This window comes from Coenobita brevimanus, chromosome 26, assembly GCF_032717465.1.
Source record: "Coenobita brevimanus isolate Jiangsu-jjx chromosome 26, ASM3271746v2, whole genome shotgun sequence".
Classification (NCBI taxonomy): Eukaryota; Metazoa; Arthropoda; class Malacostraca; order Decapoda; family Coenobitidae; genus Coenobita; species Coenobita brevimanus.
This window is the reverse complement of record NC_136979.1, coordinates 7257806-7282319: the sequence shown is the minus strand read 5'-3', so window position 1 is coordinate 7282319 and position 24514 is coordinate 7257806. Positions and strand designations below refer to the sequence as shown.

Below are 24514 nucleotides of genomic sequence, written 5' to 3'. Positions count from 1 at the left end.
CTCCACTGACGATATAGTCTTCATATTACACACTGCTGCGTTGTGTGTGTGTGTGTGTGTGTGTGTGTGTGTGTGTGTGTGTGTGTGTGTGTGTGTGTAATGCTGGAGTATGGAGTTAAATGAGTGTGGGTATGAGTGTGTTGTGTGTGGGTGCGATTTGAGTCCAATGATCGAGTGTGGGGTGAGTGTGTGGATGGGAGTGCACTGACTGTAGGTGTGAGTGCAATGAGTGTGGGAGTGAGTGCAGTGAGCGAGTGTGGGAGGTATTAACACCCACCTTCCTCCTGTAAGCGTTGAGTGTGGGCGTGAGTGCGTTGAGGGTGCGTCTTGCCTCGCTGACCATGGCGGTGGTTTCCTTGAGCTGCTGCTGCAACACCTGATGGCTGTACCGCAACTGGCTCTCCTCCACCTGCTGAGCCGCCTTCATACGCAGCACCTCCACCACCACCTGTATTATACCACACTTAACTCCACCACACTACACCTCTCACACTGCATCCTACCACACTACACCGCACCACACCACCGTCTTCACACGTATCACTTCAGTACAATGTTACACCTCTTATACCCATCACACTAAACCTTTCACACAACACTTACACCTCTCACACATCACACCTCCCACATCTTTTACATACCTCAGTACACCTGGTGATTATGATTTGGCCTTTTACCTGCTGGACCGCCTACCGCATCACCTCCACCACTACCTTTACCACCACATAGAGTCGTATTCTAGTATGCACAGGAAGCATCGTAACACCTCTTCCTTAGCGATTTATTCACTGTATGCACTTTAACATTCTCATGGATGACGTTTATATCGTTTTAATATCGACTTAGTCTGCATCAGTAATATAAACGAGGATATTGAGGTGTAATGTGAATCATACATCGCAAAGGAAGAGGTGTTACGAGATCTCTAAGCCACTCAGAGCACGACCTTTAAACCTTCACCAAACCACAAAACAAAACAACACAACACCGCACCACGCCACACCATACCACAACAACACCACCACACCATAACACAAAACAACATACCACAACAACACCACCACACCATAACACAAAACAACATACCACATCACACCACATAATACCAAATCACACCATGCCACACCACAACACAACACCACACCTCACCACACCACACCAGTACACAGACGTGCAAATGTGAAGGAATGGGTGCAGAAGAAGTGGAAATCAAGTAATACTATCAAATAACAGATGGAAGCTTTTTTTTTTTTTTTTTTTTTTTTTTTACGCTTGTCCTTTTCTCTCTCTCTCTCTCTCTCTCTCTCTCTCTCTCTCTCTCTCTCTCTCTCTCTCTCTCTCTCTCTCAATAAGGGCTAAGGCGTTGCCCCTGAGTAGAGGACTTTGGTTTTGGATTGTGTAGCACTTTATGACCGGATGCCCTTCCTGATGTCTACTAGTGACCCTTGGGTGGGCTCGAATCTCCGACCTTTCAGTTAGAGCGCTCTGACCCACTGAGCCACGGCTGTTACAACCAGCTGGGTGACAGGAGAGCGCTACCTTCCCCGGCAAAGCAGCTTACCGGGGCCCGGCACGAACTCACGACTCTTCGGTCTCCAGTCAGGCACTCTGCCACTGAGCCGCCATTCAATTATTTAGAAATTATAATGAGTGAGAATGACTAGAGTAAAACAGTTGTAAATACAACATGTCTGAGTTTGGTGATGCACGAGAGGAGTCCAGTGCATGAGAATATCAGTATAAGAAATGAAAAATATTGTTTACAGATGAAGAAAGGGAAGACAACAGGTGAGAAAATGTGTGAACAATGTGCGGGGTGGAAGCGAAGTGAGAAACAGATAGAAGGAATATTATCAAAGATTGGTGAGTGGTAATACTGAGAGGAGTTCGGTGGGAAATATGATTGGTTATGGTGGTGTGCAGAAAAGGAACGTAGTCCTTGGGTATCGACCAGTAAATACAGAAGTGTTAAAAACGTAGAGTGCGAGGAAATGTTTGCGTGGTATGTGGCAAAAATGTAAATAAATATATAAATAAAAACATAGGTAAGTGAAATGAGTGAAGGATGTCATCATACCTTTGTACTAAAGTAAACGTGATGGAAGTGAGTGTTGTGGGGTATAAGGGAGATCAAGAGCTGAGAATGGAAGATATCAGTAGATTTAGTGAGTCATGAGTGGTGAGGGATGTAAGGAGCAAATGTCCCCAGTATGGTAACACAAATAGTGGAGAAAGCATATACAAAACTGAAAGATATTTATGGCACTTATGGATATAAAGAGAAAAAAGTACTGTATATATAAGGTAGAATGAACAGGGAAGGATTATGGAAGATTTTAAGAGCGTGTGGTGTAGAAGGAAAACTGGCGAACAAATCAAGAGAGATATGATGGTAGCCAAGTCTATTATGTTGATGGATGTCTGAGTGAGTGGCTTTCTGTTAGTATTTGAGTTATGCTAGGGTTTGTTATATCCCCTTGGTTTTATTTATAGTCATTAACCGGTGCAAGTTTATATCCCAGGGGTGGTTGGGGTTTATTGCTCACGTAATGAGACCCAAGGATGAGTGAGGCTGGTCACTCTCATCTTAAATGTCAGGACCAACTTGCCTAGCCCCGGGCTCCTACGCTCCTCATGGTGCAACATAGGATTGCATGATGGATGGATGGATAATCAGGTTACGTTTTTTCTTTGTTGCGTTTTCTCTCTCTCTCTCTCTCTCTCTCTCTCTCTCGCGCGCGCGCGCGCGCGCGCTAGCTAAATATCTATCTATCTATCTTTCAACGTAGTTCAGTTCACAAAATTCACAAAGCGCTACACAGCTACAATTACTGATAACCTTATGGGCGAAAACGCTTTCACTCATAATTCACTTGTAGGATCATCAGTAACTGTAGCTCTGTAACGGCTGAGAACTGAACCCATGTTAATATAGCTTCTTTTCTTTTTTCTCAAAATTTTCAAAAGAATAATTTCCTGAAGATTCTTACATATCTCCTGGGGCATTGAGGACACGGGACTTTACTCTCTTATCCTAACACGCCCGCACCTTCTCTATGTCTGAGTCCAACCGGTCCTTGACGGCGGTGTGCTGTGCGGCTCCCTGCAGCTTGAGCTCAATGATGTGGTCGAGGCGTGAGGTCCGGTTGTGGAGGCGCTGGGTGAGAAGGGCGTGCAGCTTCTTGTTCAGTTCTGTCACAGCCTCCTCCCACACACCCTCATAGTACTTCACCAACGACGCTCGCTCATCATCCACCACATCCTGACGACAAAGACAACATCATAATCTTATAGTCTCTTTACGCTGATGTGATGATAAAGAAAACAGCAATGTCTTAGCCAATTCTCTTTTTTACGCTAACAGCTTTGTCTAATCTTGCGCTCTTTTTTACGCTAACAGCATTGTCTTAGTCTATCCTCTATTTACGTTAACGTGGTCTAGCACGCATGCCATCCACTTCATTCTGACCATTAAGATAACAGCATGATCATATAGTCTGCTTTTTAACCTAGCCTAAAATTGCCACCTCTCCATCGAGAATGTGGTACTAGTTGTGAAGAAATGCTATGGAAAGATTGTAGCTCCGTAGCATTATGTATTTTCTGCCACTGAGTTACGTGAAATAAGCTACCAAAGGACGGAAATCTGGTCAGGTTAAGGTGAAAAGAATATAAAAGCCTGCTCTCATTTGGGAAGCTTTTTTGGTCAAAGTAGCTTTATACATCATATGAGCCTTACTGAAGGTAAATATTGTTACCGCCTGGCAGGGGACAAGGATCACAAAGTTATATGATTTATGGTATCGTAGCCTAATTAGGCAAGTAAAACCTTGTAGCTGTAGCTGTTTGCGCTAACGTTCCTATTTTGGGAGCATTGAAATTGAGTCATAATAAATAGGTGAATTTGTAAGCTTAACAGTCAGATTGCTTGATGGATGTCTAAAAACGCGTATATGTGGTAAAATAAACATCTGACAGGCCTGATCTGTGGATGCCATGCACTGCAAATGTCTTCTCATACTTTTTTTTAAAATCTGATGTGGAAAAATAAAAAACAGCGTCTGGGAACCATGTTATCAACAAAATGCTACAAGCAGTTGACGTGTTGATGTACGTGACAGATTGCTGGCGTCCCAAAGGCCTCAACTGCACTCCAGGAAATGGTGGTGCAAACATATCCTACAGCATTTTCCAACGTCTTATACATGTCTGCAGTACTTTCCCTTAGGCTCTACCAACAATTCATATCATCTGCAGCTACAGTTCATTTCTAATGTCAAAGGTTAAGTCACACGATCTTTATCAAACGTTGAAGAAGAGAGGCAGAGCCATGACAAATCGTCAGCACCTCCAAGCACTTCGTAGGCCCAGATGAAACAAATAATTTTCTGAAATCATACAAGGGAAATACTCTGTCTAGAAAAAAACCACTCAAGGGTGCAATGATTCATTTAACAGAAACCAGAGTGTTAGAATTACTACTGTTGAACTACAAAGCACTCAGACAGCGCATATTTCCGCCAACGTCAGTATAACTTATGATTTATAAAACCAACATCAGCCCAACGTCGCTGGCGGAAATAATGAATTCTAGTCTTAGTCTGTCCTGTTACACAATCTCAGAGGATGCATACCTCCGCATACTCCAACAAAAATTATCATTCATTCCTGCATCCGGATCTACCTCAAAATATAAGCAACAGTTCCTTGACCCTCTGCCCATCTATCCACCAGAGTTCATTGAAATCTGAACTTTTTTTTTTTTTTTAAGTATCGTGTACACAAACATACAGACTGATTGACGTGGGTGAATATATGATATTTTCCAACATCACTGACGGAAGTAATTGTACTAATAAGCCAAAAAAAATTGTGGTTTAACTGTGTTAGAACACCGTAGTTGAGTTTTGAGCTTAAATGTCTTATAGGCATTTATTTCTTCGAAGGTGTACATAAAACTATGCATTAACCTTACTTATATTTGGTGTTAGAATATACCACCGTTCTTATTTGAGGGACATGAAAAATATTTTTGAAAACTCACTTGCAAAACGAAAACAGAACTTGAGCTTTAGATTGGTGAACAAAATCAATACTTTCATTCCAAAATAGAACAATATTCATAAGAGTATTTGTCTGCCTGTAGAGGATGAAGGTGTAATAAATAAATGAGTGAATATGTAAGTAAAACGGAGGAAGGTAGAAGCCGAGTGCAGGTGTAGGGTGTGGGGAAGGGGCGGGAAAGGGGAAGTATATGACTGGGAGAGCTAAAAACAGCAAGTCTAATGAAATGGGCCGCAGACTCATCCATAAAACAATCAAGCCCCTGGAATCCTGGTTCCCTTCCATCCTCTCTGTGCCTTCAGACGTACTATCAGCAATAAATATACGGAAGTAGCAAGAACGAAATAAAAATTGCTTGATGGGGTTTAGGAAGATTAAGGAGACATTCACGCCAGAATCAATTGAAATGGCATATGCTTCTTGTATACATATATATATATATATATATATATATATATATATATATATATATATATATATATATATATATATATACATACATATATATATATATATATATATATATATATACATACATATATATATATATATATATATATATATATATATATATATATATACATACATATATATATATATATATATATATATATATATATATATATATATATATATATATATATATATATATATATATATCTGGTTAGTACTTGGATGGGTGACCGCCTGGGAACACCAGATGCTGTTGGCATCCCTACGTGTCAAGTGGGGTTGGTGGAGGATTAGTGCCCCTCCCTGTAAAACAATTAACTCTAAGCCCTTGACCACCCCGTTTGGGATACATGGCGTCTGGCAATGAGATGGATATATATATATATATATATATATATATATATATATATATATCCCATTGGAGCCCAGTGTCCACTCTTTTGGACAAAGCTGCGAATTTTGAAATCTTAATAAAGCAGGGAACCCCCGGGTAGGGACCTATGAGCTTCACGACTATGAGCCGATAGGCGGAGGGCTGTACGCCTAGTACCCTCCCAGCATGGTGCCTCGCCCAGCAGCTCTGGGATCCAATGGGATATATTTGTTTTAGGTGGGGACGATCAGCATCCTCTCACTCGATGTAGTGCTGCTTTCGGGTATATGGTTTTTCCTCTCCTCCCTCTTTTCCTTACTTCATCTTCTGTCTTTCTTTACTTCATTCTTTCCTCGTCCTTCTGCCTACGGGTGACTTTACACTCCCTCTTTTGTCTTTGTTTCCTTCATTCTGTTCCTTCTGCCTGTGGGTGACTCTACACTGAGTGACAAGCCGAATGGTTTCCTGTATACCAGGAAACCATTTACGATGCTGGGTGGTAACCATATAACCGAATTATGGCGCCTGGTGGTTTAGTGGGTAATTGCGGTGCTCCAGTCGGATTGAGCCGGTGAAGGTTTATATCCAAGGGATGGTTGGGGTTATTGCTCACGTAAGGCAACTCAGGGATGAGTGAGGCTGGTCACTGTCATCTTAAATGTCAGGACCAACTTACCTAGCCCCAGGATCCTACGCTTCTCATGGGGGAACGTAGGATTGGATGATATATATATATATATATATATATATATATATATATATATATATATATATATATATATATATATATATATATATATATATGTATATATATATATATATTGCCAGACGCCTCAATCCCGTTTGGGGTGGCCACAAACAAATCGCCTCCAAGTCGCCCTGTCCCCCGCCATTTCACTGCCCTGCTCCCAACTCACCCCCCTCTCTCTCATCTACCTCTCCGCCCCCTCCCTCCAGCTCATCCTCGGGCTCCCCTCCCTCTTCCCCCTCCACCTCACTCACATACACTCTCTTCGTCAGTCTTTCACCCTCCATCCTCTCCACATGGCCAAACCACCTCAGTGTGTTCCTCATAACGCTCCCTATCACATCCACATCAACACCACAACGCTCCTTTATATCCTCATTCGTCAGCCTGTCTCTCCATGTGACTCCACAGGCTCCTCTTAAATAACTCATTTCCACTGCTCTCACTCTTGACTTGTGTCCTTCCAACAATGTCCAAGCTTCACTTCCGTACGTTAGAGTTGGTATCACAATACTGTCATGTAGTAACTTTTTCACTTCCATGCTCACTTCCCTGTTTCTTATCACTGCTCTCAAAGAACCAGCAACCTTTCTTCCCTGCTGTACCCTTTCAAGCACTTCACCCTCCAAACCTCCATCCTTACTCATCACACTACCCAAGTACTTAAATGTACTCACATTTTCCAATTCCTCACCATCCAACCTCGCTGTACAATCACTGACTTCACCTCTCTCAAAGACCATCACTTTACTCTTCCCTACATTCACCTTCAGATTCCGTTTCTTACACACTCTCCCAAACTCATCCACCAAGCCTTGCAGCTCCCCTTCGTCTTCACTCAACAACACAGTATCATCTGCAAACAACAGTACAGGGAGTTTCCAAACACTATCCTCTCTCACCAGGGCCACTCCAACATCCACTACCCTATCTTGTACCTCTTTTATTACCCCATCCATGTACAGATTGAACAACCATGGAGACATGACACATCCCTGTTTCAACCCAACTTTCAAAGAGAAAAATTCACTTAGTTCACCATCCGCACGCACTGCAGCCTTCGCACCATCGTACATACTCTTCACAGCATTCAACAACTTCCCATCTACTCCATATATTCTTAACACTTTCCACAATCCTTGTCTATCCACCCTGTCATATGCTTTCCCCAAATCCATGAAAGCCGCATACAACTTCTTTCCCTTCTATAGAAACTTTTCCACTAAAGATCTAAGAATGAATATCTGATCTACACAACCTCTTCCCTTCCTAAAGCCTCCCTGTTCTTCTCCAACTAATTTCTCTGTTCTTTCTCTAACTCTGTCAATAAGTATTCTACCATACACTTTTCCTATTATACTAAGAAGACAAATGCCTCTATGATTACCACACACTTCTTTTTCCCCTTTTCCTTTGTACAAGGGAATAATTATACCTGACTTCCAATCCTCCGGGACTCTACCTTCCTCCCAGGCTAATCTGCACATCTTCCACATCCATCCTACTATTATCTCTCCCCCATGCTTCAGCATTTCACCACACACTCCATCAATTCCTGGGGCTTTCCCCGATTTAACTTTCTTCATTTCTTCCACAACTTCTATCCTACTGATTTCTTCCTGTCTTCTCACCTCCCTCCTTCTCCCAGCCATTCCCCAGCCACTTATACTCGCATTACTTCCATCCTGTATGTTCAACAATTCCTTAAAGTGTTCTCTCCATCTGCTCACTTTTTCTCCCTTCTCCACTAGTAATCTACCACTTTTATCTTTCACTCCCCTGCTAACTTCACTTCCACCCTATCTTACTCTTTTCACCTCTTTCCAGAACATTTTTTTACAGTCCCTCCACTTTACACTCAAATTCCTTCCAAATTCCTCATCCACGCTCTTCTTACTCTCTCTTACTAATCTTTTCACCTCTCTCTTTCTTTCTACATATAACTCTCTCTTCCGCCTCTCAACTTCTTCCACGCCCCTCTCTCTCTCTCTCTCTCTCTCTCTCTCTCTCTCTCTCTCTCTCTCTCTCTCTCTCTCTCTCTCTCTATATATATATATATATATATATATATATATAAATGTATGTATGTATATATTAGTTAGGGAGCTAGCTTGATTTTAATTACACAATTGCGTACGAAAGGTCTGATGACGGCAATCGATTGATATTAGTTGAGTAACAAAGAAAACCCATTTCTTGAGTTTCGCGTTCCTGGCGTTATGGGGTGCGACACCCCCCAAACCCCCAAAATTTCACCTTCAATTACACTTTTGCGTACAAGTCTGAAATTTATGTCATGAAACTAGTGATTGTCAGTGAATCAAAATATATAATTCAAGAAAAGAAATTGTCTGGGGTTTTTGCTTTAGAAGGGTCCTTTTAAGGGGATAAAGGGGATTCAATAACACTTTTGCGTACAAAAAATTCACTTTGCTACTCTTGTCCAATTATACGTATATAAAACAAAAATAATGCTTAAGAAAGGCTCTTTCCTGGCATTTTCAGATAAGAAGGGGTCTATCCCTTGTGTCTACTTCTATTATGTGAAAAAAAAAAAATGTGGCAGGGAATGCATTGTTAAAAGCGTTAATTGATTTCCTCACAATAAGTCTATGAAATGCAAATGGGTATTAGTGCACTGTGAATGAGTGAAATGGTAAATATATATCCGAATATCCCTCGCAAAGGTCATAGCTATGGTCTATTATGTCAGCATAATCACATTATCTTCACGCTGTGCTTCCAGGTGTAGGGTATGTTGAACACCCCGTTACAAGCTACATCTGACTCATTTTGGTCAATCGTTTTCAGATGCATTGGTGATTGAGATGTCTGCCGGATTTCCATAAAGTGAGAATTTCTGCTAAGAATATATAGTCATGTGTAACCAGTAGCAGGGATGAGAATAAACAGCTACCAACATGCTTGTTGCTGGACTTTTCAGCATCCGGTGCACAGGTAATCAGTTCAGTATTCTGCCTGTTGACCTTACATTGGAACAAACTGTTAAAGCAGATGCTGCCTCTCGTATGACTGGATATACTGCTGCCACAAACAACTACAGTGCCTTCCTCTGCTGGAGTGTCACCAAGGGTAGCAGAGCAGCTATAATTAGTGCTGCACTTGAAATGGCAGGGATGCAAGGGAGCAATGATGCTGAGGCCGAGTTATCACGAAGTCGTATCCGGCGTGACAATGATGACCTCAGAAAAGTTATGAACGTCATCATGACTTCTGTTGATCCCTTCAACTTGGAATCTGAAGTATTGATAAATATACATACTGGGAAAAGTGCAACTATTGAGATATCCAAGTCTCTACTTAGCACTGAAGAAGAGGGAATGAAACGGCACAGTGCATTCGTTCAGGAATGTGCTGATGACCCAGCTCGCTTTGAGAAGGCTATTCCAAGAAACAGCCTGAAAACCTTCGTGGACCAAGGAACAAAGAACACACGATCACATGATGCCGTCATCAGACAGCTCCGATGCACTAGAGATATGCTTGGGCGGATTGCAGTCATCGCCACAAAAAAGCGAGTTGATCTAGAGCTCCTACTTATATATCCGTTGACATCAGTGCCACTCACACTATGTAGGTCTGATGGGACAATGGTACATACAGACAAAAGTGCACTGTTCTCTCTGCTGGAAGAAAAGGTTCAAGAACACGGTAACCCCAAGGAAATCTGCTCACATCTGATTGATGGTAACTTTCTGCTCTATTGCTTACCACCAAATTTACCTCCATCATATGGCGGGTTATCACGTGTAGTATTGCATACTATTTTGGCCCATCCATCAAAAAGGGTGGATATCGTGTTCGATGCCTATGAGGAGCCCTCAATAAAGGACTGTGAACGTGAACGTCGGGGTGCTGAAGAGACAATATACATGATTGCTGGTCCAGACCAAGTGCGACCTAAGGATATCGGAAAAGCTCTCAAATCACCATCATTCAAGCAACAGCTTCCTCGCTTCCTTATGAAGGATTGGGCCTCAGAACATCATGCATCAGTATTGTGTGACAGAGAGGTTTACCTAGTATTGATGGAGAATGCTTCAAGTACTGTGTGGTGAATGGCAGAGTAGAGAGAATCGATTGCACATTTAAACTGTAACCACCCAGAAGCAGATACCAGGCTGTGTCTTCATATGATCGATGCTGATGGTGACATGCCCAGTGGTGACATAGTTGTTAGGGCGGCTGATACTGATATTTTGGTCATACTATTACACCACGTGCATAGAATCACATCAAATGTCTGGATGGATGTGGGAACATCAGGACGCGGAAATAGACGTTATGTTAATGTCTCAGCAATTGCCTCAAGGAAAGGTGCTGAGTGTTGCTCAGCACTTCCTGGTTTTCATGCGAACACCGGTTGTGACTACACTGCAGCATTCGTCCGAAAAGGGAAGAAGCGCCCATTTGCCATACTTGAGAAAGATGAAAGATTCCTGCAAGCATTCTCTGCAGTAGCAACGGGACCTGTGGATGACATCACAAGCAGAGTAATTGAAGACTATACATGCGCTCTGTATGGTGCACGGAAAACTGTTCCTATCAACCATCATCGGTTCAGAGTATTTGAGAAGGCATACGGACCAAGGGACGCAACAAAGCCATTCCAAAGGTTGAAGGGGATAGATGCTAGTGGCATCCCACCTTGTGCGGCTGTTGTCAAGCAGAAAATTGCCAGAACAAACTTTGTGGCAAGAATGTGGAATGCTGCCTGGACCAACAGTTTGCCAAAGCACCCAGCCTTCGGATGGGAACTGGTAAACAATTCCTATAATATCATATGGTTTGATGGGGCACAGATGTCAGAGTCTGTTGTTCCTGAAACAGTTCAAAATGCTGATGACAGCAAAGATGAAGAAGATTACTATACTGAAGAGGATAGTGAGGACAGTGATTAAGGTTAGCCTGACAGGATCAGCCTGAATGCAGTGGACATTGGATACCCACCCATCACACATTCATTATCAAACCAGTACCTCTTATATGTTCATTATGATAAAAGTTTGTTTAGCTGTGTGTAACTGAGGATTCATTCACTGTAAAAGATACATTTTTTTGTTGAAACATAATTGTCTTTCAAACAATTTTTACTAGTCAATTATCATATGTTATCAATATTTTAAGATATTTCCTGTTGGAGATAAGAGGGCAGTACCTACTTGATTGGCAATAAGTATGGCACTTTTTTTTCTTTAGTAGTAGCTACCAATGAAGTTCATGTATTTCGGAACATTTCATCAATATCACCGAATTAACCATATTGATTTGTCGTCTAGCCTAATATTTATTACTAAAAACAAAGAAAACTAATAAAACAGTATGTATTTCTTATGTGCAAGTGAATTCCATTTAGTTTGGTTATTTATCAATTGTCTGAGCAACTTACCAAAGATGAAGTCGTTTTGTTAGTGAAATGAAAGTTTATCTTGATTTTTTCCATTTATCCTAAAGTTTCATGTGTCAGTTCAAAAGACACAGTCTTACCTGAAAATGCCAGGAAAGAGCCTTTCTTAAGCATTATTTTTGTTATATATATGTATAATTGGACAAGAGTAGCAAAGTGAATTTTTTGTACGCAAAAGTGTAATTGAACCCCTTTATCCCCTTAAAAGGACCCTTCTTAAGTAAAAACCCCAGACAATTTCTTTTCTTGAGTTATATATTTTGATTCACTGACAATCACTAGTTTCATGACATAAATTTCAGACTTGTACGCAAAAGTGTAATTGAAGGTGAAATTTTGGGGTTTTGGGGGGTGGCGCACCCCATAACGCCAGGAATGCAAAACTCAAGAAATGGGTTTTCTTTGTTACTCGACTAATATCAATCGATTGCCGTCATCAGACCTTTCGTACGCAATTGTGTAATTAAACTCAAGCTAGCTCCCCGTCTATATAGTTCCGACACCGTGTGTCCTCGGTTTTGGCGTCACAGTACCAATGATTGCCTCACTCCATGCCTCACTCCAAAGTCCCTCTGTCGAACTCACTAACGCATTCCATACGGTATAAGATGGTGAGACTGTTTCAATGTTGCGAGGGAGTGGTGTGATATCAAGGTATCTAAGTCAGCCGATACTCTATAGATGAGAAGCCAAGCTGATACTTTATGGAAAATATGTTATTATATTAGCCTAGGAATTACACAATGGCTTTTGTGTTGAATAATGGGCAGAGGATATTGTGCATCATTCCGGTAAGCCTAACCTGAATTTTATTATTTTTATTTGCAGTTTTTTCTTGTTAAAGTCAGGGCTTTCGAGAAATTAAATGGCAAGACAGTAGAATGAGTCATCTAAAATTTACCTTACAATTGCTGAAATTTGCATTGTAATATGGCCTCAAACTGTCTTTTAAATAGGCTCTCTGGTCTCTATGTCACAGAATCCGCCAGGCGCAACTGCTGAAAAGAAAATCCCAACCACGCTACTATTTCCAACGCCTCTCTCTCTCTCTCTCTCTCTCTCCCACCTGGACCTTAGCAAGCGAGGCCCGGTACGCTTGGTGTAGCTCCGTGACGTGCTCTGTGATGCGCCTGAGCAGCTCGCCCCTCTGCCTGGCCTGCTGCAGGAGCTGGGTGCTGTACTTGAAGTCCAGGGTGATCAGCTCAGCGCGAAGGCCAGCAACAACACGTAGCTTCTCATCGCGTAATTCCTCGCTCCACTCTGAATGGGAGAGAGAGAAAGTGTGTGTGTGTGTGTGTGTGTGTGTGTGTGTGTGTGTGTGTGTGTGTGTGTGTGTGTGTGTGTGTGTGTGTGTGTGAGAGAGAAAGAAAGAGAGAGAGACGGAGACAGAGAGGGAGGGAGTGGAAGAGAGAGTGCGTGGGAGCGGCAGTGGAAGAGAGACCGTGTGAGAGAGGGGGGTGGAAGAGAGTGCATGGGAGGGGGGGTGGAAGAGAGGGTGCGTGGGAGAGAGGGGATGGAAGAGAGTGTGTGAACGGGGGGTGGAAGAAAATGTGTGAGGGAGGGAGTGGAAGAGAGAGTGCGTGGGGGAGGAGGTGGAAGAGAGTGTGTGAGTGAGGGGGTGGAGGGAGACAGTGCATATAAGCAAGAGGGTGGAAGAAAGTGTGAGGGCGAAGAGGTGGGGAGAGAGAGTGTGCGAGCGGGGGGGTGGAAGAGAGTGCGTGGGAGAGGGTGTGTGAGAGAGGAGGTGGATAGAGTGTGTGTGAGCGAGGGGATGGAAGAGATAGTGTGTGGTAGAGGGGGAGGAAGGGTGTGTGTGAGAGAGGGAATGGAAGAGAGAGTGTGTGATTGAAGGGGGTGGAAGAGAGAGTGTGTTAGTGAGGGGTGGAAGGGAGTGTGTGAGTGAGTGAGGGAATGGAAAAAAGAGAGAGAGAGAGAGAGAGCGACGGGGTGGAAGAGAGAGTGTGAGAGAGGGGGTGGAAGAGAGTGTGTGAGAGAAGAGGTGGAAGAGGAAGGGGTGGAAGTGTGAGTGTGTGAGAGAGTGGATGGAAGAGAGTGTGTGAAGGAGGAAGAGAAAAATAAAGCAAATCGAGTGTTTTCTTACACAATCTTATTTTTACTGAACTGAGTCATGTTGTAATGTACTGTCTTCCTTTACTTGTCCATCGTACATTTCTTTATTACTATTATCTGATATACTATAGCACTTGCCGTGTGTCTGTGTGTGTGTGTGTGTGTGTATTTTGGGCAGCCGAAACTACACATTCAAATCGCACCAAAATTGATACAAAAATCGCAAAAAATTCGCTGATGTGAAAAAACTTGGTCCCATCACGATTGAAAAACTTTTACTATATTTAATGAGCGATCACATTTTGACCAAAAAACTCCTCTCCCGGCGCCCGGCATAGGATCTCCGTAGAATTTTTTGCTCATAGCTATGACTATATTATAGTAGAGCGAGAGCCCTCCGCAGGAGCAAGTGCAAGGGGCCAGAAGGGCCCACGAGCACTTATTATTATTATTATTATTATTATTATTTGGCACATTTCTTTAGCACCTGACTGTGTGTGTGTGTGTGTGTGTGTGAGAGAGAGAGAGAGAGAGAGAGAGAGAGAGAGAGAGAGAGAGAGAGAGAGAGAGAGGTATGAGGAAGAGAAAGAAAAAGGAGATGGCAGTTTAGAACGAATTACTATCCCTTCATCTCTCTCTCTCTCTCTCTCCCTCTCTCTCTCTCTCTCACTAACCTCTAAGCTGACAAAGGCCCTTATGCAGCTCCTCTGGTATATTCTGGTTAATAACATCCTCCCAGTGCTGGTTAATTTTTGCTAATGCGTCCTGGGTGCCCTGAGCGTCCTTCTGCAGCGCCTCCTTCCACGCCTCCCTCCGTGCCTCGCTCTCCACAACCGCCACCACCTCGCCACTCACAGCAGCCACCTCCACGTTGCCCACCTGTAATAATAATAATAATAATTATCATAACAATCATCATCATCATCATCATCACCCTCATCCTTTGCCACTCCAAGGTGGGGTGAAGCAGGGTCCAGAGAGCCAGAGAAAATAACAGAAAGAGATACTAACCAAGGTCTGCCCAGTTAAATGAGCTACACTACCATTCACCCACCCTTCAACCCCCGGAATCCTAGTTCCACCTGATTGGTAAAAAAAAAAAAAAAAAAAAAAAAAGTTCCTCACGTATTTTTTTTTTATGCGAGGAAGAAGGAACCAAAGGCCACGAGCCCACAATAACAGTTCCCTCCAAGAGAAAAACAAAATACAATAGAGAGCCAAATTCAAGATCCGATCATTTCGAGATGCCTGGACACTGCGTTTGAAAGACTGGAGATCATAGGCAGCAGGAAATACAGACAGAGGGAGACAGTTCCAGAGTTGACCTGTTGCATAGATGAGGGACTGGGAGTAACGGTAAACTCTTGCATTAGAGAGTTGGACAGAAAAGGGATGAGAGTTTGATGCTAGATGGGTGCTACGCACCCGTCGTAGAGGTGGAGGAATGCATGCAGAGAGTTCAGAGGAGCAGTGACCATTGAAGTAGCGATAAAAAAGAGATAAAGATGCAACAGTGCGACGAAGAGACAGAAGTAGAAGGGAGTCAGTAAGAGGAGGAGAGTCAATGAGACGAGAAGCCTCCCCACACATGGGAGTTGCACTCCACACAGGGACGGATAAAACCCCTGTATAGAGTCAACAATTGTGCAGGGGTAAAGAAAGAACGGGGTCGGCTTAGCACACCCAATCTCTTGAAAGCAGATTTTACAAGAGATGTAATATGATCTTTCCCAGAGAAGTACCGAGTAAATGAAACCCCAAGCATGTTCAAGGATGATGCAGGATTAAGCTGAATATTATTAAACAATAGTGGGTATACCTGTGGAAGATTTTATCGGGTTGATAGGTGCAAAAACTGAGTCTTAGATGCATTAAAAACAACCAGATTATTTTTACCCCAGTCAGAGATACGAGCCAAGTCAGACATTAGGTGTGCCATAGCCTCATCCCCTGTTTGTTGAAGTAACTGCTGAGATGGGCGTTGCGGGAACCGAATGGAAAGGTGAAGGGTGGAGTCATCAGCGTATGAGTGGATAGGGCCAGATGTACAGCTTAGAAGGTCACTGATGAATAAAAGGAAGAGAGTTGGTGATAGGACAGAGCCCTGAGGAACACCACTGTTGATAGATCCAGGAGAAGAACGGCGGCCGCCCACAACAGCGGCAATAGAACGACCAGAAAGGAAGCTAGCAATGAAGGCACAGATAGAAGGATAGAAACCGTAAGAGGGCAGTTTGGAAATTAAAGATTTATGCTAGATTCGATCGAAAGCCTTTGAGATGTCAAGTGCAATGGCAAAGCTTTCGCCAAAGTCCCAACAGGAGGATGACCAGGAGTCTGAAAGGTAGGTGAGAAGATCGCCAGTGGAGCGTCCCTGACGGAACCTGTACTGACGATCAGAAAGAAGGTTGTGATAGGAAAGACGCCTTAAAATTTTTCTATTGAGAATTGACTCGAAAACTTTTTAAATACCTGACATTAAAGTAATTGTACGATAGTTGGAGGGTTGGGAGTGGTCACCCTTCTTTGGGACTGGCTGAATGAGAGCAAACTTCTAGCAAGAAGGAAAGGTACAAGTTGACAAACAAAGGCGAGAGTTTGCCTAGGCAGGGTGTAAGCACAGAAGCACAGTTCTTGAGAACAACAGAAGGGACTCCATCAGGCCCATATGCCTTGTTAGTACTGAGGCCAGTGATAGCAGAAAATACATCAGCTGAAGAAATTTTAATGACAGCCATGAGCAAGTCAGAGGGGGGAAGTGACGGAGGAACAGCACCGGAATCGTCTAAGGTGGAATTGGAGGAGAAAGTCTGTGCGAAGAGATCTGCTTTATCAGTAGAAGAAATAGCTACAGAACCATCAGAGTATAAAAGAGGAGGGAAGGATGATGAGGTAAAGTTGTTAGAAAGGTTTTTGGCAAGGTGCCAGAAGGAGTGGGAAGAATTCGAGTTGGAGAGTTGAGAGCATTTAGTATGGATGAAATTATTTTTAGCAGAGCGAAAAACAGACTTAGCACGATTCCGGGGAAAAACGTAAAGATGATGTGATTCAGGGGTGGGTTGGCTCCGGTACCTTTTGTAGGCCCTCTCCTTGTTGCGGACAGCATTAGAACAAGCATGATTAAACCAAGGCTTTCTTGCGTTAGTCAAAGGATATGAGAAAGGAATGTATGCTTCCATGCCCGAGAGAATAACCTCCGTAATGCGCAAGGCACAGTCAGATGCCTCCCGGCCATGGAAGTAATAATCACTCCAGGGAAAATTAAAGAAGTAATGCCTGAGGGCCTCCCAATCCGCGGCCCCAAAATGCCACAGACGACGTTTCCCTGGAGGGTCCACAGGCCGTACCGGATGATAGGACAGGTTAAGGTGATAAGGTTGTGATCGGAGGAGCCCAACGGAGAGAAAAGATTAAGAGTGTAAGCAGAAGGATTAGTTGTAAGGAAGAATTCAAGTATGCTGGAGCTCTCTCCAAGGCGGTCTGGGATACGGGTAGGGTGCTGTACAAGCTGCTCTAGGTCATTATAGAAAAGATGTAGGCTTGTTCACCAGGTGGATCAGTGAAAGGAGAGAGAGCCAAAGGTGGTGGTGAACATTGAAATATCCTAGAATGAAGATTTCAGAGAAAGGAGAAATGGGTAGAATGTGTTCCATAGCTCACTTGTCTAACAATATCAATCCAGCAACAACCAAGTTAAAACGGGATGCCAAACCCTAGCCATACACTCCTCAGCACAAAATCCACCCAGCCAGCTTGATCATTTATCAATTTCCCAACCTCGCTAGTCCATACACTTCTCTCTCTCACACTAGTCCTGGCTTTGGATATAGTGGCCCGAGTTTATTTCTGAAGGAATAGAGCTTGACAGTTGATTTGAGTATGGGATACCCCTAACTTCAAGAATCTAATTTGTAGCACAAGCCTGAAACCGTCATTACTAATATGTCCTGAATCTTGATGATAGTGTGCCGGTATACAATAGGGATGTGAATAAATCTGTGACGGATCACAATGGCAACTGAATTCAGTTTTGTCCAATTCAGAGGGTTGATGAATCTCACTTGTGCTTCTCAACAGATATAATCATGGAGGACCTCACTAAAACTCTCCGTGATAAAAATGTCAATGGTACAGACACAACAGTGGCGCGACTGGGGCTTTCAAGAGTTGTGAATAAAGTTTGGCTCTGGTGAGCATAGGCATAATGTACCATTACATAATCTGACAGATAAGTTGGAAGTGGGACTGTGCAGGGTCATCGTGAAGGCGCATGTTCTCACTGGCGATGATGCGCTCAGTAACACTGGAACAAAACAAGTGGCTCTTTCCACTGACCTACAGAAGTTTCTAGCCAATCTTGCAGTCAGATCAGTTAACTGAAGAGGTCGCGCAGAAAGCTGAGGAATATCTTGTTCACGTCTGGGATGGTGCAAAGTCCAAGACAGAATCTTGGACCTTCACCTAGTTTCGAGTGGGGTGACATATCCGACCTGCAACACAGAAACCCCTGGAAGCCCTACCGCCCACATAGTGTCAATCATGCCCATATCAAGAGAGATTTTCTTGTTGTGCGTTAAGTCCTGTGCGTACCAAATGAACCCCACTCGACTCCAGATCCAGTGAACAATGGCTGGATGACTGAAAATTACATCTTGCCTGCAAAATGTCAAGATGTACTACCCCAAGGAATGCTTGTCATTTGTAAAAGCATGGGATAATGTGACACAACACTGTCCATGCAAATATGCAAGGCAAACTGTGTGACCTTTTCTCACAAACAACGACAAGTAGTGTGTCGAAATAATTAGCCAGCACATTACGTCACTGACATCTTGAGTTACGCAGGTAGATCAGTGCAGTTAATTTTTATAGTTTATCCAGTATCCGAATGAAACAAGTTAATTTGGTTCACTAAAATATACTACTTATGTGTACGCAAAGAAAATTCTGTGTGAGTGAGAATTTAAGTTTATTAGACTAACACGTAGCGACAAATAACCTTGTTAAGTGATCAGGGTTAATTAAATTTGCTTTGATGCTCTTATTTTCCTTTGCAGTGTACTGTGTGATCTCTTTCAATGAACTTATTATTATACAGTAATTAACCTTATTATTAGCCTATTTCACCACTTTTTGTGCTTCTGAATATATGCCATATTTAAACTATTACAGGTCAAAAACACCAAAATTATCTTTCTGCAGTGATAATACTGTATATTTCATGTTTGACGGACATTGCTTGGCAGCTACCTGGGTTTTCGGTATCTATGCAACGTCTGACATGGTTTTTGGTGCATTACTGTATCGGGCAAGTCTGCAAATCCTATAAGAAACCCAAATCATCTGCCTGTTACGTTCCTATCAAAATCTATACACATTTCTTATCTGGCTATTACTTGGCGGTGGCCATTTTGGAAAATGACGGTTTCTGGTTTGCCCTACAAATATCGGAATTCCACCCAGTACAGTAGTTTGTTGAAGCAAAGGGTATCCCATACTCAAATCAACTGTCAAACACTATACCTTCAGAAATGATTACAGGCCCCTATACCCAGGTCCTGGACTCCGTTTATCGTATCTATACATCTTCTTCTAGGCCTACTACGTCTCCCAGCTTCATGTTTGCTTAGATATACCATTTTTACCGCTCTGTTCACTTTCATTCTCTCCGTCTGACTATACTCTCTAATCACGGTCTCTTCAACACAGGTGTCCACAAAATTTCTTACTCTCCATCTTCCATAAACCACATTATTCCTTGTCCTATGCACTCTCTGCACTCGACACACATTCCTCAACAGTTCCATCTCCACTACTGATACTCTTGACTTTTCATTTTCATGCCACACCATAGTCTCTCACTCATACTTTAAAGTAGGTTAGAACTCCCTTATGCAAGCCTCTCGCAGCCATCACACCCAGACCTTGCCTTCTTATCAAAGCCTTCATAGCACCATCCAGTTTCCCTCCCTTGCCATTCTACTTTCCACTTCTTTAGCTGCTCCCAGGTACTTCAACTCTTTAGCCAGCTCAGGTCTCTCTCCATTCATTGTAACATTACACTGGGAGTCACCCCCTCTTTCAGCCATTTACCGAGATGTCCACCTACCTTATGCACGTTTCACTACCATCGTAAAAGCTCTCAAATGCACGTTTCACTACCATCGTAAAAGCTCTTAAATGCAGTTTCACTACCATCGTAAAAGCTCTTAAATGCACGTTTCACTACCATCGTAAATGCTCTTAAATGCACGTTTCACTACCATCGTAAAAGCTCTTAAATGCACGTTTCACTACCATCGTAAAAGCTCTTAAATGCACGTTTCACTACCATCGTAAAAGCTCTTAAATGCACGTTTCACTACCATCGTAAAAGCTCTTAAATGCACGTTTCACTACCATCGTAAAAGCTCTTAAATGCACGTTTCACTACCATCGTAAAAGCTCTTAACGGCGCCTAGCAGTTTACCGTCCACGCCAGACATATGAAAAACCTTCCAAAATCCTTTTTTGTTTGTCTTATAGTACACTTTTTCCAGATTCATAAATACCATAAATACTTCATAAGCCTCCTCACAAGCCTTCTCCACTACCTGTATCATTGCAAATATTTGATCCACACAATCACTATCACTCCTAAAGCTCATCTGTTCATTATTCACCAAGTACTCTGATATATCCCTTACTTTTTTTTTTTTTTTTAGCCTATAATTCTTTCTCACAACACTCAAGAGACATGCCAAGATCATTTTTGCTCTCACTTCGCTCACCTTTATTCTAGTACATGGACACAATTACAACCTTTTTCTGCTCTGCTGGTATAATTTCATTCATCCGCGCCATCTTGCGTAACCTCAAATAAACACTTTATTCCACTTTTTCCACCTATCACCTCTGTATATATTTCATCAGTCCCTGCTGCTTTCCCATTCTTCAGCCGCTTCACAACCATGATAATAATTACATCCAGATGAAGTAGTTGTCTTTGAATATCGGCACGTAAGGGTTGTGAGTTCAAAGATAACCTCCAGTGAAAAGATGATTTTCAAGAATTATGCATTATTTATCTTCACCAAGAATTTTAATGTGTCTCAATACAACATACTGAATCTTTAATACTAAATTCAGTAGGATAAGAGCAAGAGCTACAAAAACTAAGCGAGAAATATAAAAATATATCACATTGTTTAACATACTATATCTTAAACTATTATACAGTATTATGTGATGGTCTGTCAAGCTCGCCCATGCATACACACACACACACACACACACACACACACACACACACACACACACACACACACACACACATCATGGCGACACTAACCATGGTGCATCCGTGCTTAAGAAGGGCGTGTAGGGCGTGTTCATGTTGTGTGAGGGCGTCGGTGAGGGCCTGGCCAGACTGCCTCGCCCGCTCCACTCCCTCTTCCTCCCGCCCACCCGCCCACTCAGCCTCCTCGTTCCCGCCCGCCCACTGCACTTTCCCGTGGGCCTCACTCGTCGCGACACCATCCTCTCTGTTGGTAAGGAGGTTATAAAATATGTGAACCACCTGTAAGTGGTGGGAAAAAACAATTGTCATCCCTTCCCCCCCCCCCTTTTTTTTCCTCTGCGACAATTTTCAGTTATCAACCTGTAATGCTAGGTGTTTTAGGATCGGCTTCCCGTCCCTCTAACACCTAGTGTGCAGTTGGGTTCTCTTGCTAGACCTGAGCTTAGACAAATAAGAGAGACGCAGGACACAAAAACTCAAGGCAACAACCTTACATGTGTATTTTAAATTCTACAGCGGAACGGGCAAATGTCACAAATACAGTTATGTTGGACAATTATAATTCTAAGGCTTAGGAATCGGGTGTTAGTATCGCACAGGATACTACTTAGGACACGATCGGGTAAGGTGAATAGCACTTAGGGCAGAGAAGCTAAACACTATTATTTTGGGAAAATCTAGGTTCTGTATACTGGTGGAGTTTGTGGCACAATTTTCATTGCTGGCAGGTTAACTGGTTTGTCGGTCGGGTCGTTAATTATACTCTTGCATAGTCTTAATGTGAGGCGGTGTCACCATCTGGTAGCAGGTTCACTGAGATAGACCCTTATTTCACTGCCTTGCCGTGTTCACTGTTTCACTGTTACCTTACTTGGTGGTACTTATTCCACCTTTCCTTTATATTATTACTGATGTTTCGCGCACTGACTTTCCATATTCTGACACTCACTGTTCTACCCTTACTTCACTATGTCACGGACACTGTGCTTTCACTGTCACTCACTGTCGGGACTGGGCGTACTGGTGGTCAGGTACCAGGGCGCCGGAGACGACTCAGCCTCACTACTGACGGGGCTGAGTTCCGCCAGGGGCCTCCGTATTCAGGGGCCACGGGATCACGCGTAGGGACGTCCTCTCTCATCCGGGTCTGCTGGTGACGAAGGGTCCCGGGAGTCTGGCCCTCAGGGCTGGGGCCAAAAAGCTGCCTGAACCTCTCACTCAGGCACCTGACGAAGGACGAAGATCTCCAGCGTTGGGACGAAGGGCGGTCCCGCCCAGGGGTCCCAGGGGTGGTCTAGAGGTCCCGGGGGCTGCGGTCTCCGGCGGTTGGAGACGCCGTCAGGGGTGGGCTGCGGTGTCGACCTCCGTCAGGGGTCCGTCAGGTGGGTCATCTCAAGAACTGGCTGCAGTGAGAAGAGCCCAGGGGTAATTACAGGGCCTCTCCTATACTCCTCCAGGCTGGGGTCTCCCTCCGGGTTGTAGTTTCATGGACAGGAGTCAGCGCCTGATGGAGGAGCGGCTACCGGCCATCTCCTGCCATAGGGTCCGGCTACTGGCCGTGGCCTTCTAGGGGCCTGGCTACCGGCCGTTGCTAAGGCCTGGCTACTGGCCGTGGCCTGGGGAAGGTGGTAGCGGCTACCGGCCGTTTCCTGACAAAGGCGGGAGCAGCTACCGGCCATTTCCTGGCAAAGGCGGGAGTGGCTACCGGCCGTCTCCTCGTTACCTCCAGAGCGGCTGCAGGCCGTCTCCTGTAGGAGGGTCGAGCAACTACTGGGCATCTCTTGCGGGGCACCTTCAGAGCGGCTACCAGCCGCCTCCTGACAAAGGCGGGAGGGGCTACTGGCCATCTCCTTATTACTCCCGGAGCGGCTGCAGGCCATCTCCTGCAGGAGGGTCGAGCAGCTACCGGCAGTCTCTTGAGGGGCACCTTCAGAGCGGCTACCGGCCGTCTCCTGACGAAGGCGGGAGCGACTACTGGCCATCTCCTCATTACCTCCAGAACGGCTGCAGGCCGTCTCCTGTAGGAGGGTTGAGCGGCTACCAGCCATCTCGTTTAGGGCACCTTCAGAGCGGCTTCTGGCTGTCTCCTGACGAAGGCAGGAGTGGCTACCGTCTGTCTCCTTGTTACCTCCAGAGCGGCTGCAGGGTGTCTCCTGTAGGAGGGTTGAGCGGCTACTGGCTGTCTCAGGGGCACTGACTGGAGCTAGAGTAATAGCTCCACCCCGTGGTTGTCGATGGTCGGCTAGCCCGGATGGTAGTCTCATATTCCTGCTATGGTGGCGGCGGCCAAGCTTCGGGTCATAGGGGCGCGCGGCCCGGGCGGACTTATGTCCCTGTCGCCCGGAGTCCAGGCGCGCTGTATATGCTCCTCTGTATAGGCTCCTTCTGGGGGTGTTGGGTTGCCCTCGGTGATACTATACTGTATTTTACACCCCATAGTGTATAACATCACTCGTTGACACTCCATTCGGAAAACTATGTAAGTTAGAACACAATTAGTCCTCAGTCTTATACAACAATCTTTCACAATATAGCTAACTAGGAAAATAGGGCGATAACTACCAATACCCTTAGGAATCGGAATTCTGATGGCAGTCTTCCAGGGCGTGGGCGGTTCACTGTCTGCATAGGACATATAGAATAAATCCAGCAGTGAAGCTTAATAAGGGGCAAGGAGAGCACTGACCATGTCATAAGTTATACCATCCTGGACCAGAGCGGTCGATTTGGCTACTTTTACAGCACAAAGTAATTCATCACACGTTATGGAAAGACAGAGATCAACTCTCACATTAATATTTACATCAACTAGAGAACTCAGGAAAGGCCTGTGGTGGTCAAGGCTGTCTGTGTTACTGGCAGATAGGCTTGACTGTGCAGAGGCACTGGCCCACTGGGTGATCAAAACCTGAGCCTTGCCCCCAGGGTTTGTTACACAATCGGTGCGCTTACTTTCCCTCTTATCCTGTTTACGTGTTACCACACTCCTGGAGGGAGTTTATCCTTCCAGTGGACGTGAGGAAGTTATCTCAGTGTCGTTTTCTGACCTGAAGTAGTTCAGTCAAGTACTGCGCAATCGCCACCTTACTATCACGATTT

General features: G+C 44.0%; 1 protein-coding gene across 1 annotated transcript in view; it reads right to left on the bottom strand.

The window, feature by feature from the left end:
• The window catches only part of LOC145394148 (dynein regulatory complex protein 1-like), a 61037-nt gene that overhangs the window by 33149 nt on the left and 3374 nt on the right, over positions 1–24514 (bottom strand). Inside the window, exons 3-7 of the mRNA XM_080268128.1 lie at positions 21467–21659; positions 14811–15015; positions 13133–13326; positions 3050–3262; positions 278–448 (exon numbers count right to left, since the gene is read on the bottom strand). Of these exons, the coding sequence (XP_080124254.1) occupies positions 278–448; positions 3050–3262; positions 13133–13326; positions 14811–15015; positions 21467–21659 (976 nt within the window). The remainder of the gene's footprint in view (positions 1–277; positions 449–3049; positions 3263–13132; positions 13327–14810; positions 15016–21466; positions 21660–24514) is intronic.